At 42.7% G+C, this 21,037-nt stretch overlaps 1 protein-coding gene across 1 annotated transcript in view; it reads left to right on the forward strand.

Annotated features, from left to right (window-relative positions):
- Nucleotides 1–21,037, forward strand: part of TMEM144 (transmembrane protein 144) — a 37,746-nt gene that overhangs the window by 8,186 nt on the left and 8,523 nt on the right. The window contains exons 2-9 of the mRNA XM_083172479.1: nucleotides 6,220–6,390; nucleotides 7,457–7,579; nucleotides 12,355–12,454; nucleotides 12,888–12,968; nucleotides 15,562–15,643; nucleotides 16,026–16,099; nucleotides 18,839–18,957; nucleotides 20,666–20,785. Of these exons, the coding sequence (XP_083028605.1) occupies nucleotides 6,252–6,390; nucleotides 7,457–7,579; nucleotides 12,355–12,454; nucleotides 12,888–12,968; nucleotides 15,562–15,643; nucleotides 16,026–16,099; nucleotides 18,839–18,957; nucleotides 20,666–20,785 (838 nt within the window). The 5' untranslated portion in view covers nucleotides 6,220–6,251. The remainder of the gene's footprint in view (nucleotides 1–6,219; nucleotides 6,391–7,456; nucleotides 7,580–12,354; nucleotides 12,455–12,887; nucleotides 12,969–15,561; nucleotides 15,644–16,025; nucleotides 16,100–18,838; nucleotides 18,958–20,665; nucleotides 20,786–21,037) is intronic.

Below are 21,037 nucleotides of genomic sequence, written 5' to 3' on the forward strand. Positions count from 1 at the left end.
TGTTCCTGTCGCACTACTTCCCAAATCCCTGCATTGGCCTCCACTGTCCGTGAAACGGTCATCTGTCAGACCACACTAAGGTCGACAGTCATTAGGTCGACCCCGCTCAGCACTGTGCCTGAAGCATAGCGGGCGATGCGAGGGGGCTGCGGTTCAACTCCAACTGTCAAAAAACAGTGAAAAACTTATGTCGACCTAATGACTGTCGACCTTGGCCCATGTCGACCTTTAACCCTGTCGACCTTGGGGTCAGTCGACCTTCCGGGGTCGACCTAATGACTGTAGACCTAAGTTTGGTTTGACAGATGTACCGATTCCCACTGTCCACCTACAAAACACATAGGGGGAAATTTACTAAGAATACGAATAAAAAAACAAAACGTATTCGTATTCTTAATACGAATGAATACGACTGCATACAGCTGTTTCAGCCGTATGCAAAGTCGTGTTCTGGTGGAGAATTTACAAAGCAGTCAAATACGACTTGGACCCGGACGCCAACATAGACCCGGACCAGGACACCGGACCAAGACCCAGGGACCTACGGGCTCAAGTTAGGTAAGTATCAGTATGTATGGACTTTGGATGTATTAAAGTTTTATTTTTATTGTGTGTCAGTGTGTTTATTTGACTATTTTTATTACTGTGGAACTACAAGTGCCAGCGGGCCCTTTAATGCCCCGCATGCTGGGCCTTGTGGTTTTCCAAGTCCCAGCTTGCGGGGGAGGCTTGCTGGGACTCATAGTTCCACAGTATTAAACAATAGTTTATTCTATTTTATTTAACACTCAATCAGCCCGGTGACCAACGCACAGGGTCACCGGGGACAGCACCAGGCTTCAGCCTGGTCAGGTAAGTCTTGGAGGGGGGGGGTCCCCACTCCCCCAGGGCCCCTGGCTAGGCTGACTGGTCAGTAGGGATGAATGTTTTGGTCGTGAGACCTTATCTAATAAGTGTCCCCCAGCTGTGACATTACCCTGCTGGCTGGTTTGGCCTGGGGCTGGTTCTTAAAATACGAGGGACCCCTAGTCATTTGGTCCCCCGTATTTTGGGAACCAGCCCTGGACGTGGAGCCTGGGGCTGGTTTAAAAAATGGGGGAACCCCTATTTTCTGGGTTCCATGATTTTTTTTATTACCGGCCTGGCTCTTTCAGCCTGGTGATGGTTACGGCTGTGGGGGGACCCCACGCTGTTTTTTTTAAAAAAAAAAATTTTCTATTTTTTTTTTTTTTACACTGCAGCCTGCACGGATCTGACTGATCTGTGCAGGCTTCTGCCAAATACGACAGGAAAATAAAGTGTATTTTCCTGCTGTATTTGCCCGGCCATTTGCGGGCGTTTCACGCCAATTAGCGGCCGTATTTTTAATACGGCCGCTTAGTAAATCAGAAACCACCATTCTTTTGAATGGTGATTTCTGTCGTATTCTTTCGATGGTGTATTCATCCAAATTTGTAAATACAAATATGAATGTCCCATCAATATGATCCGAAAATTCGTATTTTTGGCATAGCAAAAAAAAATGTATTTTCGTATAGAAATACGATTTTTTTTCCACTAAATTTTGTTAGTAAATTTCCCCCATAATATCACTCTTGCTTACAAGACTTCTACTGTTCTGCTACTTACATATGGAATTCCCTATCATGACCCATCATGACATAATAGTGGATGACACTCACAAGTGCGCCTAAGGCTTTCTGTTTTGGACACCACAGTTTAATGTAACATAAAATGTAAAAAATCTTTTTGGTTCTTTTTGTTTGCATATGAAAATTGTGGATTATATATCTGCAAGGAGATGATTTGTTCAATCCAAAACTGACTGTCCAATTTTGATTTTTTTTTTCATAATATACAGTACTTATATGTATTGTTTTGTTTTAGGTTTTACATCCGTGTGGCACAAGGATTAGATCTTCCACTTTACTTTCTTTTTCGTCCATCCTGGTGACACAGCTAACCATGGGATGTAGGAGGGTCCGCAGGAGCAAGGCATCTATGCTGACTTTTTTGAGAGGCAGGCTCCTCCCTTCTGCATCCCAGAATTCCTCAGTTCGTTTTAGGTGCCCACCGGAGTGGGTGCTGTGCTGACTGGCTGCATGCTGCAGCCGTTTTGTGTTAGAGTAGCTAGGTGTTTGTTATTTTATTAATATTCACTAGTTAGTTCAGGCACAGTGTGTAACTTCCAGAAGAAGTTTATGCACACTGACAGTGCATCAGAGTCTGACAGAAGCGCGTCCTGTCAGCTCTCTGTGTGCAGAGGGACTCTGTCTGCCCTCTATGCGCAGCGCTTTAACCTCCATGAAGAGAGGTTTCCTGGGCCTGGGCCTGAACCGACTCCCTGAGTAGGGGGTATCTTGGGGGACGGACCCCCCGCTATGGCGGTCGACATTTTCAGGGGCTTCTAGGCAGAAATCCAGAGATGGAGTTCATGCCTATTACAGCTGGATGCTTCCAAGTGGTCTCAGAAGGAGGGGAGACACTGGAGGTGAGGATAAACACTTGGTATGAGCAGCAAAAGGGGGAAAAGGCGCCAATAGGCTTCCTTCCCCGCTGAAGCAGAGACTTTGGGGATTATTCTGATTCACTCGGAAAGACACAATCACTCTCTAATGGACAAAACCATATGCACTGCAGGTGGGGCATATGTAACATGTGCAAAGAGAGTTACATTTGGGTGTGGGGGGGTGTACTTCAAACTGATATCTATATCTATATTGCAGTGTAAAAATAAAGCAGCCAGTATTTACCCTGCACAGAAACAATAAAACGCCCAAATCTAACTTTCTCTGCACATGTCGGAGCGGAGCTGAAGGAGGATTTACACTGCAGATCAGAGTGAAAGTTTCTCCTGGGCAGCGCTTTCCCTGGTGAACGCTGAGGGACCATTGCAGCAGCGCAGACAGATAAGTACACCAATACATTATTCTGTGCAAACGCCTGACATTGTGCACTGTGTGTAATTATGACAGAAAGGTGTAGTGCTGCTTCTCTTGGGGAGGGAGCGCCTGCCATGTTAATTAACTGCAGATTTTGTGGTGTTAAATTAACAAGTGAACAGATGGATCAGGGGGATTTGTGCCCCTCATGTGAGTCTGTGCCCAGTGGGGCTCAAGCCCAGAGGTCTGAGCAGCCTGAACCTGTGTGGGCGGCTTCCCTGAGGAGATCTATGAATGCTTTGGTGCAGGCTTTAAATAGGCAAAGGGATGATCTTGTAAAATCCCCTGGCCCTTTTTCCCCCTCTCAACCGTCTGTGTGCTCTATCACCCCCTTCTCAGGGGGACCCAGTTTTACTGCAGGTTATGCAGGACACTGTGCAGAGTGTTCACAAAATGAATGCATTTATGGAACAGCTTGCCAAAAACCCTAATGCTGTGTACACACGGGGGCGATAGGGGCTATAATCGCTGGGAATATGGTCGCAGGCGACCATATTGCCAGTGATTGGAGTGCGCATCAGCGATAAATCGCCGGGTGCGCGCTCCCGTTTTCTGCCCCATTGTAATCGCTGGTTGCAGGAGCTTGCTCCTGCGACTAGCTAATTACCTCTGCAGCTCCCCCAGCAGAGGTCCTTTTCATCAGCGACCATCTCTGGTCGCTGATGCAAAGGAGACACTGGGCAATATATTGCTCAGCAATATATTGCTAGCAATATTCTCCCAGACACCCCTTAGCTACACCCCTTAGACACCCCTTAGCTGCTTCTCCCAGACACCCCTTAGCTACACCTCCCCTGTTAAATTTAGATTCTGATGAGGAAGGTGTGTGCACGAAGGATGTCTTGTGGGACCAAAGGGAAGAAGTTGAGTCTTCTGTCCCTGGTACTATGCTTAGGGCTCGCAAGCCTGTTTCCGCAGCGAATTACCATCGCGTTTGGAAAATATATATCTGGTGGTGTGAACGTCAGATAGGTATTCAGCAGGGCTCAGCCTGCAGTCCTTAAAGGTACAGCTGTCGGCATATCCATATTCTTTCAGAAAAGAGTGGCTCTTTTGCCGGAAGTACAGACTTTTTTGTAGGGAGTTATGAGACTTAAACCCCCATATAGGCAGCCGGTGGCGCCTTGGGACCTGTCTCTGGTTTTGTTGGTTTTACAAAAACCTCCGTTTGAGCCTTTGAGGTCGGCTGATCTTAAATATCTTTCTTGGAAACTTACTTTTTTGTTGGCCATAGCCTCAGCTAGGCGAGTTTCAGAATTGGGGGCCTTGTCTTGCAAGTCTCCGTTTCTTGTTTTCCATGATGACAGGGCTGTGCTTAGGACAGTGCTTAAGTTTCTACCTAAGGTTTTGTCAAATTTTTATTTAAACCAGGAGATTGTGCTCCCGGTGTTTTGCCCTCCAGAAATAGGGACAAGTTGAAGAAATTGGACGTAGTTTGCGCCTTGTGCATCTATGTGGATAGAGTAAAGGATATTCGCAAAACTGATTTGCTTTTGGTACTATATGACGTACATAAGAGAGGGTGGCCTGCTTCCAAGCAGACCATTGCCAGATGGTTAAGGTCGGTAATTGCCTTTGCTTACACTAAGGTAGACAGACCAATTCCTTTATGGGATTAATGCCCATACCACCAGGTCGGTTGCTTCCTCTTGGGCTGTGCGTCATGGGGCTACAGTAGAGCAGTTATGCAGGGCTGCCACCTGGTCCTCTGTTCATACCTTTACCAAATTCTATAGGTTCCATGAGTTTGCGTCGGAGGCGCTTCATTTGGGCAGGCAGTGATGAGAACTGCAAGCCTAAGCGTTGTGTCACCAGGATGGATGAAAGTGAAAAGGGGATTTTTATAAGAACTTACCGTTTGAATCCCTTTCTCTGAGTCCATCCTGGTGACACAGCAATCCCTTCCTTACGCTCAGTAAGTTTCTACTGTTCATGTATTATCATGTTATTTGGTTATTATTTGATTGTGCATATTAATATGTTCAGGCGTTGTGCTGAGTAATGTATCCTAGTGCGCTTTAGAAGTTGAACTTAGGAATTCTGGGATGCAGAAGGGAGGAGCCTGCCTCTCAAAGAAGTCGGCATAGGTGCCTTGCTCCTGTGGACCCTCCTACATCCCATGGTTAGCTGTGTCACCAGGATGGACTCAGAGAAAGGGATTTACAAAAATCCCCTTTTACGCCGCTCCCCTTCATATCTGCCCAGATCTCCAGTCTGACTTGTACTCGCTCCTCATGTTTCAGCTTTTCTCCCTTCCAATTTCAGCTCTTGGAGCAAGGAGCGGTGCCCTTGCTACCCTTTGCTTTTAATATCTACTTTTATTTTGTTGACATTACAGATGTGTCCACATCCATCTATCCTCCATGTGCTACAAGTCGTGCTACAAGTCATGTTACCCGTGAGCGCCGTATGACTTGGTAGCACTAAGCTTGTTTATCCTATTCACATCATGTTGTGAATAAGACATATATTTTTATGGAACATTTACACACAAGGATTGTTTAACATGCAAGGAGTCTAGATGTGTGTGGACACATCTGTATATGTCCTTGTGTCATACATTCTTTAGTCCAGCACTGCAGAGCGCAGTGGTGTATTACAAGACAATGATAATAATACAGAGTAGGTATTTAAATTTAATTACCTTTTAGTTTTGTTTGTTAACTGCAATAGATTTGAAAGATCTTGAAATATATTTCTATGAGACATATGAGCTCAACATTGTTTGTTTGTTTTTATTTTAATGAAATGGATACACAATAATATAGACGCATGACATTTATTTGAATTATCAGCGCTGCAATGAGGGCTCCCGGCGCCCTGTGCTGGCCACTCCTCCTTTGCATGTAATGTCGTGCAGTGGCGGTGGCACCCAGAAATCACAGCAGTATCTGGAGCCAGGGCAGCTGTAGGGGCACTGCTGCCGCGCTACTGGCTGCAGGGTGCTGTTCTGTGCACCCATGAAGCCAAAACCATGGGCAATGGGGCAGGTAATAATGCGCCTACAGAGCCTCACCTTGGTACAGCCCTGTGAATAATTGTTATTTTTTATATGAGTATTATATTTTATGGAATAGACTATTTTACTGTAAGGTTTGACATAAATCTTTGCTTATTATAATCTACATCACCACATGAATGAGTCTCTTATTTTAAAAAAGGTCCTTTCAAAAAAGTTTTTTTGTATGGTATTCTTATTTTGTGATGTCTACTTCTTATTTTATTCTAGATGAGTCATTAAATATATATCTGTATGTTTTTATTTCGATTTTTTTAGATAAGGGAAAAGGAATTGAAGACATTGAAGCTATGGAAGACTGGGGGATCCACAGTAACCACAGTGCTGATAACAGCTCCAATCTAGCGCTGGGCTTCACCTCTTCTGTTGTATCTGTTATCTTGTTTGGTTCCAACTTTGTCCCAGTAAAGAAGTTTGACACTGGAGATGGTAGGCATCCTATGTGACCGTGCAATATATTTGTTACAAAATGTCAGTTACAGGTTTTTCTCTTATACCCCTTTCATACCGCACCTTGGACCTGGGTAATTGCCGGGTCGGTGACGTGTCGACCCAGCTTGAGGTGCGGTGTAAAAGCACCAAAACCTATAACCCTGGTCTACCAACCCGACAATTCGATCTGGGTTAAACCAGGTTCTTATTCTGTGGGACCAGGCATTGCGATGTGAAAGGTGTATAAGTTAGTGTGTTCATTATAAGACTAATTTAAAAAAAAAAAAAACTAAACTTTATAAGACTTATAAAGTAATAAAATGTTGTGTTATGGGCTTTTTTGGTCTTTCAAAGGATGCGATTTAATTCAACCCATATACAATAGTTATGAGACAGTAATAAAATTTGATTAACTGAACACATTTGTGCAGGCAATGAACGATAGATATATCACTCAAACATTGTCTCCTGTGTATAGCTGATATAACAGTGTAGTTTACAGACATATCTGCTGTATATCAGCCCTGTAGCACAGTAGATGCAGATATATACTATAAATATATCCACCAGTCTGTACAGACAACCGATCCGTTTCTGGTCACAAGAACCGTCAACAACTGGGCATGCAATTTAAATGCCCGCTTGATATTTCTGGTCAGAGTGTAAAGGGAGATGCTGAAGCGATGCTAGATTGCTCAGCTCGGTTGAGAACACTGGTCCTGACACCAGCAATTAAAGATTCATCCAGCATGCTGTATATTCATCGTCCGGGAATAGCGACACGCATTGCTATTGCTTATGGCCCCTACACACAAAGCGATGTAGGGCCATTTTCTAGTGAAATGCTTCGTGTGTATAGCTTACCAAATCAGTCAGTGGGCCCGTTTAGTCTGTCAGGTGTGTACCCAGTATTAAAAAGGATCATTTAAGTGTTATATAAGTGCTTACACGTTATAGCAAAGCAGTGAAAAGATCCCTACTGTTATGACTTTGTTACAGGGACCTTAATTTTTCCATAATTATCTCTCATTATTTTTTGGGCTTTGTTTTTTTTTTTTGTCAGGCATGTTCTTCCAATGGATTCTCTGTGCCTCAATATGGATCGTCGCTTTAGTGGTCAATCTCATTCTCCGCTGCCCAAAATTCTGGCCACTTGCTATGGTTGGAGGTTGTGTCTGGGCTACAGGTAAAAAGAAATAATCTAGGGCTCCTTCAATATATAAATGGAAATAGTTGTGTAAATGATAAAAAAACATGTGTAAAAGGTTTAATTGTGACATTCCGTGTAGAATGCAGAATAGGTGCAGCCTTACGCCTCTTGCAGCTACATAACAAGAAGATAGGGGTAGAGGTTGCTAGGTGTTTCTAGGAGTGGAGGTTGCAAAATCTTTGTGGCTTTTACCTGCTCCCTGTAGAGTCGTCTGAGGCTCTGAAGTCACACAAGGCAACTTCATTTCTTCCTACTTTTTATGTGAGTAAAAACATTTATAGGCAGAATTTTTCCAACGTGAGGCGACTCCTACAAACTTTCACATGACCTCACACAATGTCCCTTAACTCTCCTAACTAACTGTAGGACAAAAATTAGGTTCCAACTGATGATATTGTATATAGGGCCTTATTCTGTTTGACTTGCTCAGGCGTGATTTTGCACCCTTGAGTCACCCAGAACCCGCCCGGCGAATGGTGGTACGCCCGCCCCTATTCGCACGCCGGGTTACTTCATCCGGCACGCAAATGTATGTCTTACATAAACAACCGTTCGCATTCCAGTGGGAACCTCCCCCATCTTTTGATGGATGATGACCATCGAATGAAGGGAAAGGCACACGCATATGTACGGGTGGTCCAGACCACTCGTGCATATGAACGAAGAAATGCAGTGATATGGGCAGGCAGCTGACATCCGGTTATGTCAGTTGCCCGCCCACCGCACGTGCGTCATGACCGCATAACCATATGTACACCCAGTGATTTCTTGGGAAAGTCCATGAAATACTGGGTGTATGCATATGCTAATGCCCCAGCCCAGCTCCACACGCCCTTCTCCACCCCCCACCCACAAGGCAGGGAGCATGCAATCGACAAACAGATTAAGTGCCGAGCTGGCACGCTCCCAGCATATGCACATGCGCAGAAATGTAGCTGCGCATACGCAAAACATCGGTTCCCCTTGCGAATTCGCGCAAGAGCGAGTCAACCCAGAATAAGGGCCTTAGTGTAGTCTAATTAATGTGTGCGCTGCAGCTGCAGGTGACAGACCATTACTATAGATAATTTATGAATCTATAAAACCAGCAGCAGACAATTGAGGTAATACTCTACCCTCATAGAAAGAAAACATAGAATAAAGAGAAGTCTGCGCTTGAATTTTAAACCACCGTTTTCTTTTCAATGGTAAATTTACCTATTAAAAAATAATGCTAACAATATAAAATATATAAAAATCATTCTAACAACATACTGGATATACCCAATTATTAGTAAGAGGTTATTAATGCATGTGATTGGTATTTGTAAAGGATCCAATTATCGCTGGAATGAACAGTCTCCAATGGATTAGTCATTAGTCTGTCAGTATAACCAATAAGGCAGATCACTACCGTCAGCTGTATAGATTAGAGTTACATTTTTGTTACTCCTTCAAATGGTATTGTATTCGTCCGTTTAAATTAGATTCTTCCTAGGATAAAAGACTTCCGACTGGTTAGGAATCCATTCCCTTATCTGAAGTCCTGTTCGTGGGGTGCAAGGTGAGGTGCAGATGATGCCAATAGAAAACCAATGGATCCCCCAATAAAAGCTCTTAATAAGATTATTTGAGGCCTCATAACCCCTTGGGTGAAATTTACTAAGATGTGTATTCTACTTCACATGTGATGTTGCTATAGGCAACCAATCAGATCCTGTCTACTATCTTCTAGAGCAGGGGTGTCAACACAAGCCCGCGGGCCAAATCCGGCCCGCCAGACCTCTTCATGTGGCCCGCGCAGCTGCCACCAGCCTTCACCTTTTGTTCTTGATTTTTTTTTTTTTTTTTTAAACAAGAAAGCCGCCTCTTCAGCGCATGCGCGGCAGCCTACAAGCCAGAGAACGTCTGCCCTCTAGCGCAGTGCCGCCGGTCGTCAACCCCTCCTCCGCTCCCACCTGCTGTATAGGAGCCAGAGAGAGGAAAGAGCAGGTCCGTCGTGGTGAATGGTGCTGCTGCTGCTGTGAGCTCCAGGTCACTTACTGCTGAGTGTGCACTGCACAGTGACCGGGAGCACGCTGCCCCCCACTCCTGGATAGATAGTGCGAGGAGCGCTACTCACAGGAGGGAGGGGGAAATGCGCCTGTGTGAGAGCGCAGCTGTGTCCTTGGTGGTGGAACAGCTCAGACTGCAGTGGACGCATCAGAGCGGGTAAGTGTCAAACTCTCTGCCTATGTGTGTGTGTGTGTGTGCACTGGCACATTGCAGCCCATCATTAATTGCTGTGTCCCATGATAATAAGCAGGACATATGCCCTAAGACTGAGTGCTGCCCCCCTGTGCAGGCAGCGTGTGCCCTAATGCACTGCAGTTCACCGCAATAGCAGGAGGGAAATGCTACTGCTGAGTTACAGTGGTATTATTTGGGACATACTTGTATGAAGGACACTATTATGATAATAAAGAGTGGACACATAGTCCTACAGATACAACCGGCCCTTTGAGGGTGACCAAACTGCTGATGCGGCCCCCGATGAATTTGAGTTGGACACCCCTGTATTTAGAGGGTGCAAAATAAATAAGAAGTAGATGCTGATTGGTTGCCCATAGCATCATCACATGTGAAGTAGAATACACATCTTAGTAAATTTCCCCCCTTGTGTCAAATTTGTTCGTTGTAGCAGTGTATTTAAGGTTGGTGCAAATCATTGTGAAGGTGCATACAGACGCATCGATTTGCTTTTGATTTGATTTCCCCTCTCCACCACCTTTCGATTTTGCCTTTGATTTTCCATTAGTTTGCACATTCGATCTGCACTTTTGCATTCGATTTCGATATTGAATTCGATTTACATTCAAGGCACAGGGTACACATTCGATTTACTGGATCAAATTTGCTTGCCTGCACAGTCTATTTTTCTATTCGATTATAGAGAAAATGAGAGCGCACATCGAATCGAATGCCAGTCTAAATTGTCCTAAAAACCATTCAATTTTGATTAGGTTTCGATTTTGCTTTTATAAGCAAAATCGAATCGAAAACAGGGAAAAATCGAAGCGTGTGTGAACAGCTTAACATAAATTTGTATGTGTTCTTAGCTGTGTTGAGCCAAAGGAATTTTACTTGGCTGCAGTTGACCATAGGGCTTTTCCATTTGCAGAAGTGGAGTGCAGACAGTCTAAAGCTGTGTACACATGGTACACTTATCGCTGGCAATATGGTCCCTGAGCGACCATATTGCCAGCGATTGGAGTGTGCACCAGCGATAAATCACCGGGTGCGCGCTCCCGTTTTCAGCCCCTGAATGGTTGCTGGTCGGAGGAGCATGCTCCTCCGACCAGCGACTTCCCCTGCCTCTTCTCCCGGCAGTGTGACATTTTCATCTGCGACCATCTCTGGTCGCAGATGAAAACAGGACACTGAGCAATATGATTGCTGAGCAATATATTGCCCCATGTGTACGCACCTTCAGGGATCAATCCAATTACCAGTGAATATATAGCAGGTGCAAGTCAGCACAGAAACAGGCACACTTTTACAGGAGTTTTGATCAAATTCGGGCTTAGATTGACCTATGATTGATGTGAGGTGCAGTGCCATTGCCCGCATTATAGCCTTGCAGCAAAATCAACTCAACCCTTTGCAGGGATTGACACCTCAGTAGCAGATCAAAATCTTCCAGTGTGCCAATGGGCGGTGGTGGGGAATTCACCCCCTTTCCCTGTGAGTCTATGTAACATGGGGCCTGATTCAGACCTGTTGGCAAGGCTGCAATATTTGCAGATGGACAAAACCATGTGCACTGCAGGTGGGGCAAATGTAACGGTCCAGTGTGGGTCAGAGTCGGAGGTCGGACTTGCTGCATGTCCAACCTCCGACTCTACCTCCTTCCCGGCAGTGGAGAATGATCGCATACAATATATCGTATAGTTCAAGGGGCATCGTACACAACTTCTCCCTTTGGAAAAGTCGTATCGTTTATGGGGGGCCTTAAGAATAGAGCAGCCAGTATTTGCCCTGCACAGAAACAAAATAACTCACCCAAATATAACTCTCTGCACATGTTACATCTGCCCCACCTGCTGTGCAGCATGGCTTTGTCCATCTGCAAAAATTGGAGCTTTGCGAATAGCTCTGAATCAGGCCGTACTTTTGGGATCTCTCACCCTGTTATATTTACCCCCTAGTGCTTTAGCTCATTTTGAAGCTGCAGATCTTTACCTGAAAAAGCACCACATCCATTCCCTGCTGGAGTCCCTCTGTCTATCTGCCCTACATAGCTGAATGCACAATACATGGTCCCTGTCACAAACCAAATAATGCCACCTTTGTACTTGTATGTAGATAAAGCATTAGGGCTAAATTATGCAGACGCACAGTAACCTCATTTAACCTTAACATCACTGATGAGGGACTAAAATAACAGCTCTGCACCAGAGGCTCATCTAACGTAATGCTAATGTAAAGCTACGGCTGAACTAGAATGCAAATGTGACTACATTGGGATTCTGGCACATGTACAGGAATAATTACATTTTGTATACAAAAACATGTGCTTAGAGAGGGTTGTTGTACCTTTTCCTCTGGATCAGCTCAAGAACACTTTACTGATGGAAGATTGTTTCCAACTGACATTGTAACACTGATTTTTAAATTCTAATAAAAAATATTTTTACTTTTATTTATTTTTTTATTTTATTTTTTTACTACTACTATATGACAAGGCTTCTTGTGGCCACTTATGACATGCATGTCTGTTTTATGTTTTACAGGTAATATCACAGTTGTTCCAATAGTAAAGACAGTTGGCCTTGGACTGGGTCTTCTACTTTGGGCATCTACCAACCTGTTAACTGGCTGGGCAAGTTCAAGGTATCCTCGTCATCATATAATTAACATACATATTCTCTTCTAGAAGGTGCTAAATAAATAAAGTAGAATTGACAGATTTCTATGAGCAACATCCCATCTTCAATAGCACTCCCATCTTAGTAAATTTGCCCCCAAATCATTCGTTATTGATAAAGAAATAGAACAAGACAGGTGATTTACAAAATAATAACAATTATTTCATTTTACATTTTATAGGGAGTGGGGCATTCCTGCTTCTCCTGTTAGCTGCCAATAGCAGCAACCCTATAACAGATGGTGGGCGTATGTTCCCTCTTGGTTACATTTCCAAAAAAAAACGAAATAATAATAATTAGAACTCTAGTTAGTTAAATCTTTTCAAAAATGTACTTTTGTCAGATAGGATGACCATTGGAAAGTGTACTGTCATTTAACACCTTGTTGTGTATTCAAGGTTTGGGATGTTTGGAATAGACCCGGAAGTAGTGGAAAGGCCATATTTAAACTATGCAGGAGCAGGTCTTTCAGCCCTGAGGTATCGTTTTCATCTCTCTTTCTTCTTGATCATATTTCTGTATGTCATGTACTCAGTCACTGTGTCTTATAATGTGTACATAACTGTGCTATCAATCGCTGACGCATAACAACTAAAGGGTTCGTTGTAAGTATAAAGTGAATGTACTAAATGGAGAAAAGCCAGACTTGCATGGTGCTTTAACAAATCAGATACTACAGATTAAAACGAGACCGGACTCCATTGTGGAACTAAACCCAATATGTAAAAATACTAGAAAAAAGGCATGGGGATGGGCACAGAGAAATGTGGAGCCTTCAGTGAGTGATTTGTGAATATACAGAATTGTGCAGACATTTTAGTTACTTCTAAAACATATAAGAATATTTTGAGAGTTTAGTTTTAACTGCGATAGTTTTGTTGGGGTGCCCGGACGGCTCACCGACAGTCGGGATTCCGACAGTCATTAATTCTACGTCAGAATCCCGATTGCTCCCTCGTGGGAGTCCACGACCCCCATAGAGGGAGAATAAAATAGGTGGCGAGCGGAGCTTGCCACCATGCCCGCAGCGAGCCCGCAAGGAGCTTTATTGCGCTCCCCCCCCTGTGCAGTCAGGATTCCGACGTCGGGCTACTGACTGTCGGAATCCCGACTGTTGGTGTGTTATACCACACCCATTTTGTTGTAGTGTCACTGTGGACTATTTATAGACACTTGGTGAAGGGAAAATAACTTCATAAAGTTGTATTTATGGAAATGCTGCTTAGTAATTAAACATCCATGTTCTCACAATAAGAGGGTATGTTCAAAATGACCATGCATGCATCAATCTAGAGGCATAGGGTGGTGCCATGATCCCCGGAGCAGGCTAATGTTTTGGTGCCCTCCACTACACACTCATATATAGATATATACACACAGACACACTAAGGGGCCCTATATACCGGGCATCATTCAATCATTTTCGGAGCGATTTTACGAAATCTGAATGTCTGAAAACGTATATAAATCGCTGTGTGTGTGTGTGTGTAGACCACACAGCAACTTAAATGCACGCCCCCACCATTCTAAATCTGCCCACGATTCAGTACAGTCCCATCAGATAATGTCATGCAGTCGCTCAGAAGGTCCTGCACATCTCCCTCGTGTGGTGCGGGCAGAGGACCCTGGAGAACTGCACTGCACTGGCCTGACTGCACTGCAGACAGTGATATGGAACATGCAGGCAGTGTGGTGGCCACCCCTTCCTTCAATTCCTCTCCTCCTATTCTGAGTCTGGACCCTCAGCCTGTTACAGAGAGAGCCTGTGCCTTTTATCTCTGCCATTACTTGGAGCTCAAGGTTGTCTCTGCCACTGCCTGGATCATACCTCCCAACATTTGACTGTCGGCTGGACAGACAGTTCGGGCGCCAATTTTTTTTGGGGGCGTGGCCTGTTCACATGGGTGCGCAGCTGTGCACAAGACAGACATCAGAAGGGTAGGGTTTGGTGGCTAAGCATAGCTGCCCTCCCACAGCCGGAGTCATTAGTAAATGCTCACAGTCCACTCCTGCTTCCGTTTTGTTGTGGCTACATCCCAACCCTGTCCTCCCTTTCTCTTCCAATCCCACTTCCATAAGTAAATCAGTAGCCAGTGCTCCTCTACAGGGCTGTGCTGTCTCACACATTGTGAAAACATGGCAGCCTTACAATATCAAATAATAATGTGTGTGTAAGGGTGTTCTGTTTCAGGAAGGGGAGGGGCACGATCCGGTATCTTGCATAGGGCCCCATGAAGTCTAAATCTGGCCTTGCATTTATGCAAAAAAACAGCAGCAATGTTTCAATGAGACTTTCCCTGGATTGTGATTCACAGCTGAAATAAATCCTGCTTCATTTTCTGCCTGCTTATGTACTGAGTATCCCATATCCAGAAATCTGTTATCCAAATTATTCCAAAAAACATAGTTTCCACATAGTACTTTTTTTGGGGGGTTGCTTACAAGCTCTACTGGGGACATCTGTAACTGGCACTACTGGGGACATGATATGTAACTGGTACTACTGGGGACATCTGTAACTGGTACTACTGGGGACATGATATGTAACTGGTACTACTGGGGACATCTGTAACTGGTACTACTGGGGACATGATATGTAACTGGTACTACTGGGGACATGATATGTAACTGGTACTACTGGGGACATCTGTAACTGGTACTACTGGGGACATGATATGTAACTGGTACTACTGGGGACATGATATGTAGCTTGCACTACTGGGGAGATTTATATGTAATTGGCACTAAAAATGTGCAAAAAATTGATTGCTTTGAATTCAAATTCAGTGCCTGAGAGTCCTTTTGTTTCATGTTTTTGAAATCGTTTCATGCAAAAGTTAATATATTTGTGTGTATTTCATGTGTTTGATGTGTTTATACAACATAAATGGTTGTGTTCACACATCGGTCCCATCCTCAAGATACCTCATTAAAATATAAAAATAATCTGAAATATGGAATAATCCATTATCCAAAATGCTTCTGGTCCTGAGTATTTTGGGATATTCAACCTTTTATAATACAGTAATTTCCCAGACTGATTCATATGCACTATTTGTATTTGCTTTTTAGTGCCATTATTTTTCTGTTTGTGAAAACCGAAGTAAATAGGGTCCCATCGGAGTCAGAATCAACCCCACTTCTAAGGAATAGTGTACGTATTGTAAAGTAACATTTCTGTTTTTTTGTGTATATATACAGTGGGCTACTGCCAGACAGGGAAATGAGAGTTCTGTAGATTTTGTACAGTGTTGGGTTAATAATATTCACTGTTTTTTAAGACCTTATCATGAATATGCATTAATGTTATCTGCTCCACTCCATAGAATGGAAAGTCCAAAAAAGTTCAGGGCTCTGGATTTCCATAAACAATGATGCATAAAATATTTGTTTTATTTAAGTACCGTAAGTATTCGAAAGACCATGTCTATGATGATTTTGTGTGTGTGTGTGAATACGTCCTATTTTGGTTTTGATTGGTTCCATGTAGCTAACCCACCAGACCTGAACAACCTGCTTTTTGTGTTTTCCAACAGATTAACTCCCAGGAACACGCTGTTACAGATGAATCATGGGTAGACAAATTATCACCTTTACAAAGGCGGATAATGTAAGCAAACTGCAAAATAAGCATTAGCTAAACTGTCGTGTACAGAGGCCAAGGTTCATTTTGTGGAAAACTATAGAATGAAATAATCCATTCTAAGAAATATATCTCTTTCATATAATTTTTTGACAGTAGCCAGAAAATATACTGTAATCGCACCCATTATGAGCTGGATCGCATTGCATGCATTTTGCATGCGATGCAATCAGAAGGCAGTATGCGCAGCACATACTTTTTGTACTATGCGATGCCTGCGGGAGATCGCACGGTGAAAACGCACCATGTATGGGCACCTTTAGACCAGTTAAAAACATTTTTTTTTACAGTGGCTTCGTTTTACTTACTGTATATTGTATTGTAACTTTTTCATTTACTCTGCTTTTGATTTATTTTGTAACTACTATGCAGCACATTGTTGTTGTTATTTATGATCCTGGGCATACACTGACAGATGAAATGCCTGTCAAACCAATGATCGGGCATGCCTGACAGGTTAATATTTTCCAATCGATCACACACATCTGGGTGATCTGGCCATGTCAGTCGAATATGTGGACATGTAGATAAACTTGCAAGTTCTCTCTTAATTGAGTGTGATTGTGCATGAGTAAGCAGCCACAATAACCTCACAAGACTTGAAGGTCAGGGTTTTTTTTTTTCTTATATACAGGTGCATGTGGTTTGCGTGGCTTTATAAAATGGTCTGCATATACCCAAGCCTGTCACTGTGTTTTTGGGGCATCACAATGCTGTCTCCAGGAGGTATTGATAGTCATATTGACTGCTGTGTATCTTCTATTACCTGTGTCCTGTTCATATCTAATAAGTACCTACTAACTTCTGGGCATCTGTCAATAGGCTCCCGCGGAATAATTGCAACCTGTATGCCCAGCATAAGAAATGTTTGGTGTAATTTCTCAAATTTGCTTATTTATTATACACAATGCCATTCACATATAATCTAGAGGAAATAACTGAGAGTTTGATTTTGACAAAATCTAATTTTCCGTTGACCAAAGCTAACCACAGAATCTTACAACCACAGAAATCATTGATTTGTAAATTATAAAGTGTAAAGAAGTAGAAATACCTAACTTTTTTATTTTTTGGCATCTCCATGCCAATTTTGCAGTTTCACTGGCTTCAGACAGCTGAGATTGTGAGAAAACCATAGAGATGAATAAGCTTTCCTATTCAGTCAACATTGTATTTCAATGTTTGCAGAAAACCCATAGTAACACATAGTCAACAGTGATGAATGAGCAACTGCTCCTTTATGTGAACAATAATAACAAAACAACGACCCTATACTTTGTATATTCTTGCGTGGGTTTCCTCCGGGAGCTCCCAACAAAAATGAACCCTAGAATCCATGTACGTACATGTACATGTGGTAGGCAATATAGATTGTAAGCGCCATTGGTGCAGGAAAGGATGTGGATGTTCAAATATTCTTGTGAAATGCTGTGTAATATGTGTGCACTATATAAATAACGGGTTATAAATAAATATTTTTTAATAATGAATTATAGTATAGTATAATAGGGCTATGCTAGCACTTGAGGCTACAAATTTCAACCTTCCATGCTACAGTGGGTTGTAACTTGCTGGTAGGTCTAGCCAGGATTCACTGGAACAGTTACATTGTTGTATTTCTTTGCTTTGCCACCAGCCCAGTTGATTTCACTAAATAACAAGCCGTCAGGATGCTATATTGTAGGTGGAAATGTACTCATTCATTCTTATTAACATTCAGTGGGATTCCTACTCCCAAAGACATGTATTACCTAGTCAAGCAAATTATAAATTTGGCAATTTTTCCTTGCAGTAAAATGTCCCCAAATTGTGATTTATTATTTAAAAAAAAAAAAAAAAATTATGTTGCTTTCCTCAATTGTTTACTGTCGGTACAACAGCTCATAAAAACAAATCATACATAAAACAGCACAAATATATAAGTTAGGTGTAGAAGGTGTAGGGTAGTGAGAGTCTTGCTCATGAGAAATTACAGCATAAAGGGAGAGGATAATGATTAATGGGGAGTTATAGTGGATAGTAGAAGTAATATCTGGTGGGGGTGATAGACCGTAATGAAGAGGTGTGTGTTGCAGACGTTCTTGAAAAATTGAAGGTTGGGAGTGAGTGTGGCCGGGTAGTTTTGTAAGACCACTTGGCTCTCCCCCTGTAGTGTTCATTCTAGCACCCGCTATCTTTAAAACCCATGCAGTTCCTCTTCCCTGCCTGTGGTGTCGCTGTCTGCTGTGGTGTTTCTAGCACATGTCTGGTTTACATATCAGTGCTGATATACAGACCACACTGTGCTAGAAGCACTACAGCAGACAGCGACACCCCAGGCAGGGAATGGGAACTGCATGGGTTTTCAAAGATAGCGGGTGCTAGAATGAACACTACCCCTACATGTAGAGGTAGGTAAACCACAATAACCATGTGTTGGATATTAAAGCTGAGAAGATGTGTTTTTTTTTTTTTTTCTTATGCTCATAATCTCTTCAGATGTACATTAGGTATCTCCTGCTCTTGACCTGTAGAGATGTGTTATTGTACTGAAAGCTTTATTGGGGTCAGCCTCAATACCAATGTCCCTAATGACCTAGAACCATTAGGTCAGCCAGGCAGCATCACACTGACACAGGAAGGACAGTACTGCAGTGCCAGCTTGATTTGTTATTATATAAGAGGGTTTCCTTTTGTTTTACCTTTTGCATTGTCTATTTGTATTAGAGGCTCAGTGATGGCTATTGTAGCAGGAGTTCTTTATGGTTCCTGCTTTATTCCAGTTCTGTACATCAAAGACCACAGCAAGAACAATGAAAGCATATATGCTGGAGCCAGTCAGTTTGGTAAGAGACCTATAAATCCCAGTTCCTGTAATTCGGAAATTATGGTTACATATGAATGGTCTGTGTAAACACCAGCCAAAAGCACTGATTCTTTTTGTAATGGGCAACATGCTGTTTTCAACCACATTTTTATATTAACATGGAGCTAAGATCTATTCTACTTGGTGGTAGTGGACGAGCTGGACCGGTGTTTGCTGAATGCAGGCCAGGTTCCCTGGATGCAGCTTGTAATCAGTTATGAAGTTTGAGTTGTGCTCAGTTAGTAGGTCAGGCCTACTCTCTATTTCAGGCATGTCCAAATTATGGCCCTTCAGCTGTTGTGAAACTACAAGTCCCATCATGCCTTGCGTTTTGCTATTAGGGATTGCTAAAACTATGACAAGGCATGCTGGGATGTGTAGTTTTGCAACAGCTGGAGGGCCAAAGTTTGGACATGCCTGCTCTATTTAGTTCTACATCGCTGCTGATAGAACTAAGTTTTTTTTTATTCCACTAAACAGAAGCAGATGGGAATTTTTTTGTTTATAACTTATGCGAGTATATATTTTTATTTATAAACCTTGTAGGGGAAAGCTTTAGCAAAATTGACAAGAACCAATAAATATACCTCCAATTTTATTATGTCATTTGGGGACATCTATCCTTCCCTACACTAGGTACCATTATGGGACTCCAGAGTTTACCCTTCCACCACGTAATTCAATTTGGGAGAAGTAACCATCATCTAACTGTTAAAAACACGCCCAATTGATCCCTGTATTTAAATCATATCTTTACAGCGCTGCCCCTCTGCACTGGAACAACCTCCGGCCACCCATCAGGCTATCTGATTCCCTTACCTCCTTCAAGCACTCCCTCAAAACCCACTTTTTTCGACTAGCCTATCCCTCCTCCTAACCTCTTTTGATCCTCCTATCCTGCCTCTGTTCCTACTTATCCTGTTGTTTTTCGTTCGTCCACCCACCTATTTTTAGTATGTTAACTCTTATGAGCAGGGCCCTCCTTCCTCACGTACTCATCCTACCTCTTTACCTCACCTGTCCTCCTGTCCTGTTCTTCCCTTCCTCTACTTCATCTTCAGTCTCCTCAACAAATTTGACACCTACTTCTGAACTGATGCTGATTTTATTTCTTCCAGCTATACCCCTATTTATACTGTATTTTTCAACACACTCTGTACGTTACCTTGTCATTTGTTTTTTTGTTTGCTATGTACGGCGCTGCGGACACTTTGTGGCGCCTTATAAATAAACGTACTACTACTACTACAGCAGTAATTGGCAGCACTGTGTGACTTGTCTATTTGGATGGGCAGGAAATATTGGAGCTTGGACTTAAATCAGGCATGTCCAAACTATGGCCCTTCAGATGTTGTGAAACTACAAGTCCCATCATGCCTTGCCACAGTTTTGCTATTAGGGAATGCTAAAACTATGGCAAGGTATGCTGGGTTTTGTAGTTTCACAACAGCTGGAGGGCCACAGTTTGGACATGCCTGACTTAAATGTTTCTTCGATAGCCCACTCTGCAAATGTAAAAATAGATGATGTATGATGAAAGGAAAATGGGGACCATGATATAAAGTCAGATGCCAGTCATGAGTTTGAGGCACTACAAAAGTATAGACCCTCTCCTATGGGCACAGATAGTATGCAGATGTCCACTAAAAATAATGCTGTATTAATTTAACAGTGATTCTCTTTTTCAGATCTGGATTATGTGTTTGCACACTACAGTGGCATTTTTATCACTAGCACTGTATACTTCCTCATTTACTGTGCAGTAATGAGAAATCGCCCCAAAGTTTACCCAGAAGCCATACTGCCTGGTAAGTGTCGCCATGGATACCAGCTCAGATGATGTAATACTGTGCAACTTTAGTATTGTAGAACTATTTTGTCTATGCCTGAATGCTGATTTTTTTTTTTTTTTTTATTAAACCTTTTTCTCACTTCAACACAAATTACAGAAATAAGTATTACTCTATCAGAAAAAAAAACATAAAATAATTAACTTGGCCTAAAGGCTAGCACTATTTCAAAATACAGCACAATCTAGAATATGAGAGAAATCTATACGA

Source organism: Crinia signifera, chromosome 1 (genome assembly GCF_055691185.1).
Source record: "Crinia signifera chromosome 1, ASM5569118v1, whole genome shotgun sequence".
NCBI classification, from domain to species: domain Eukaryota; kingdom Metazoa; phylum Chordata; class Amphibia; order Anura; family Myobatrachidae; genus Crinia; species Crinia signifera.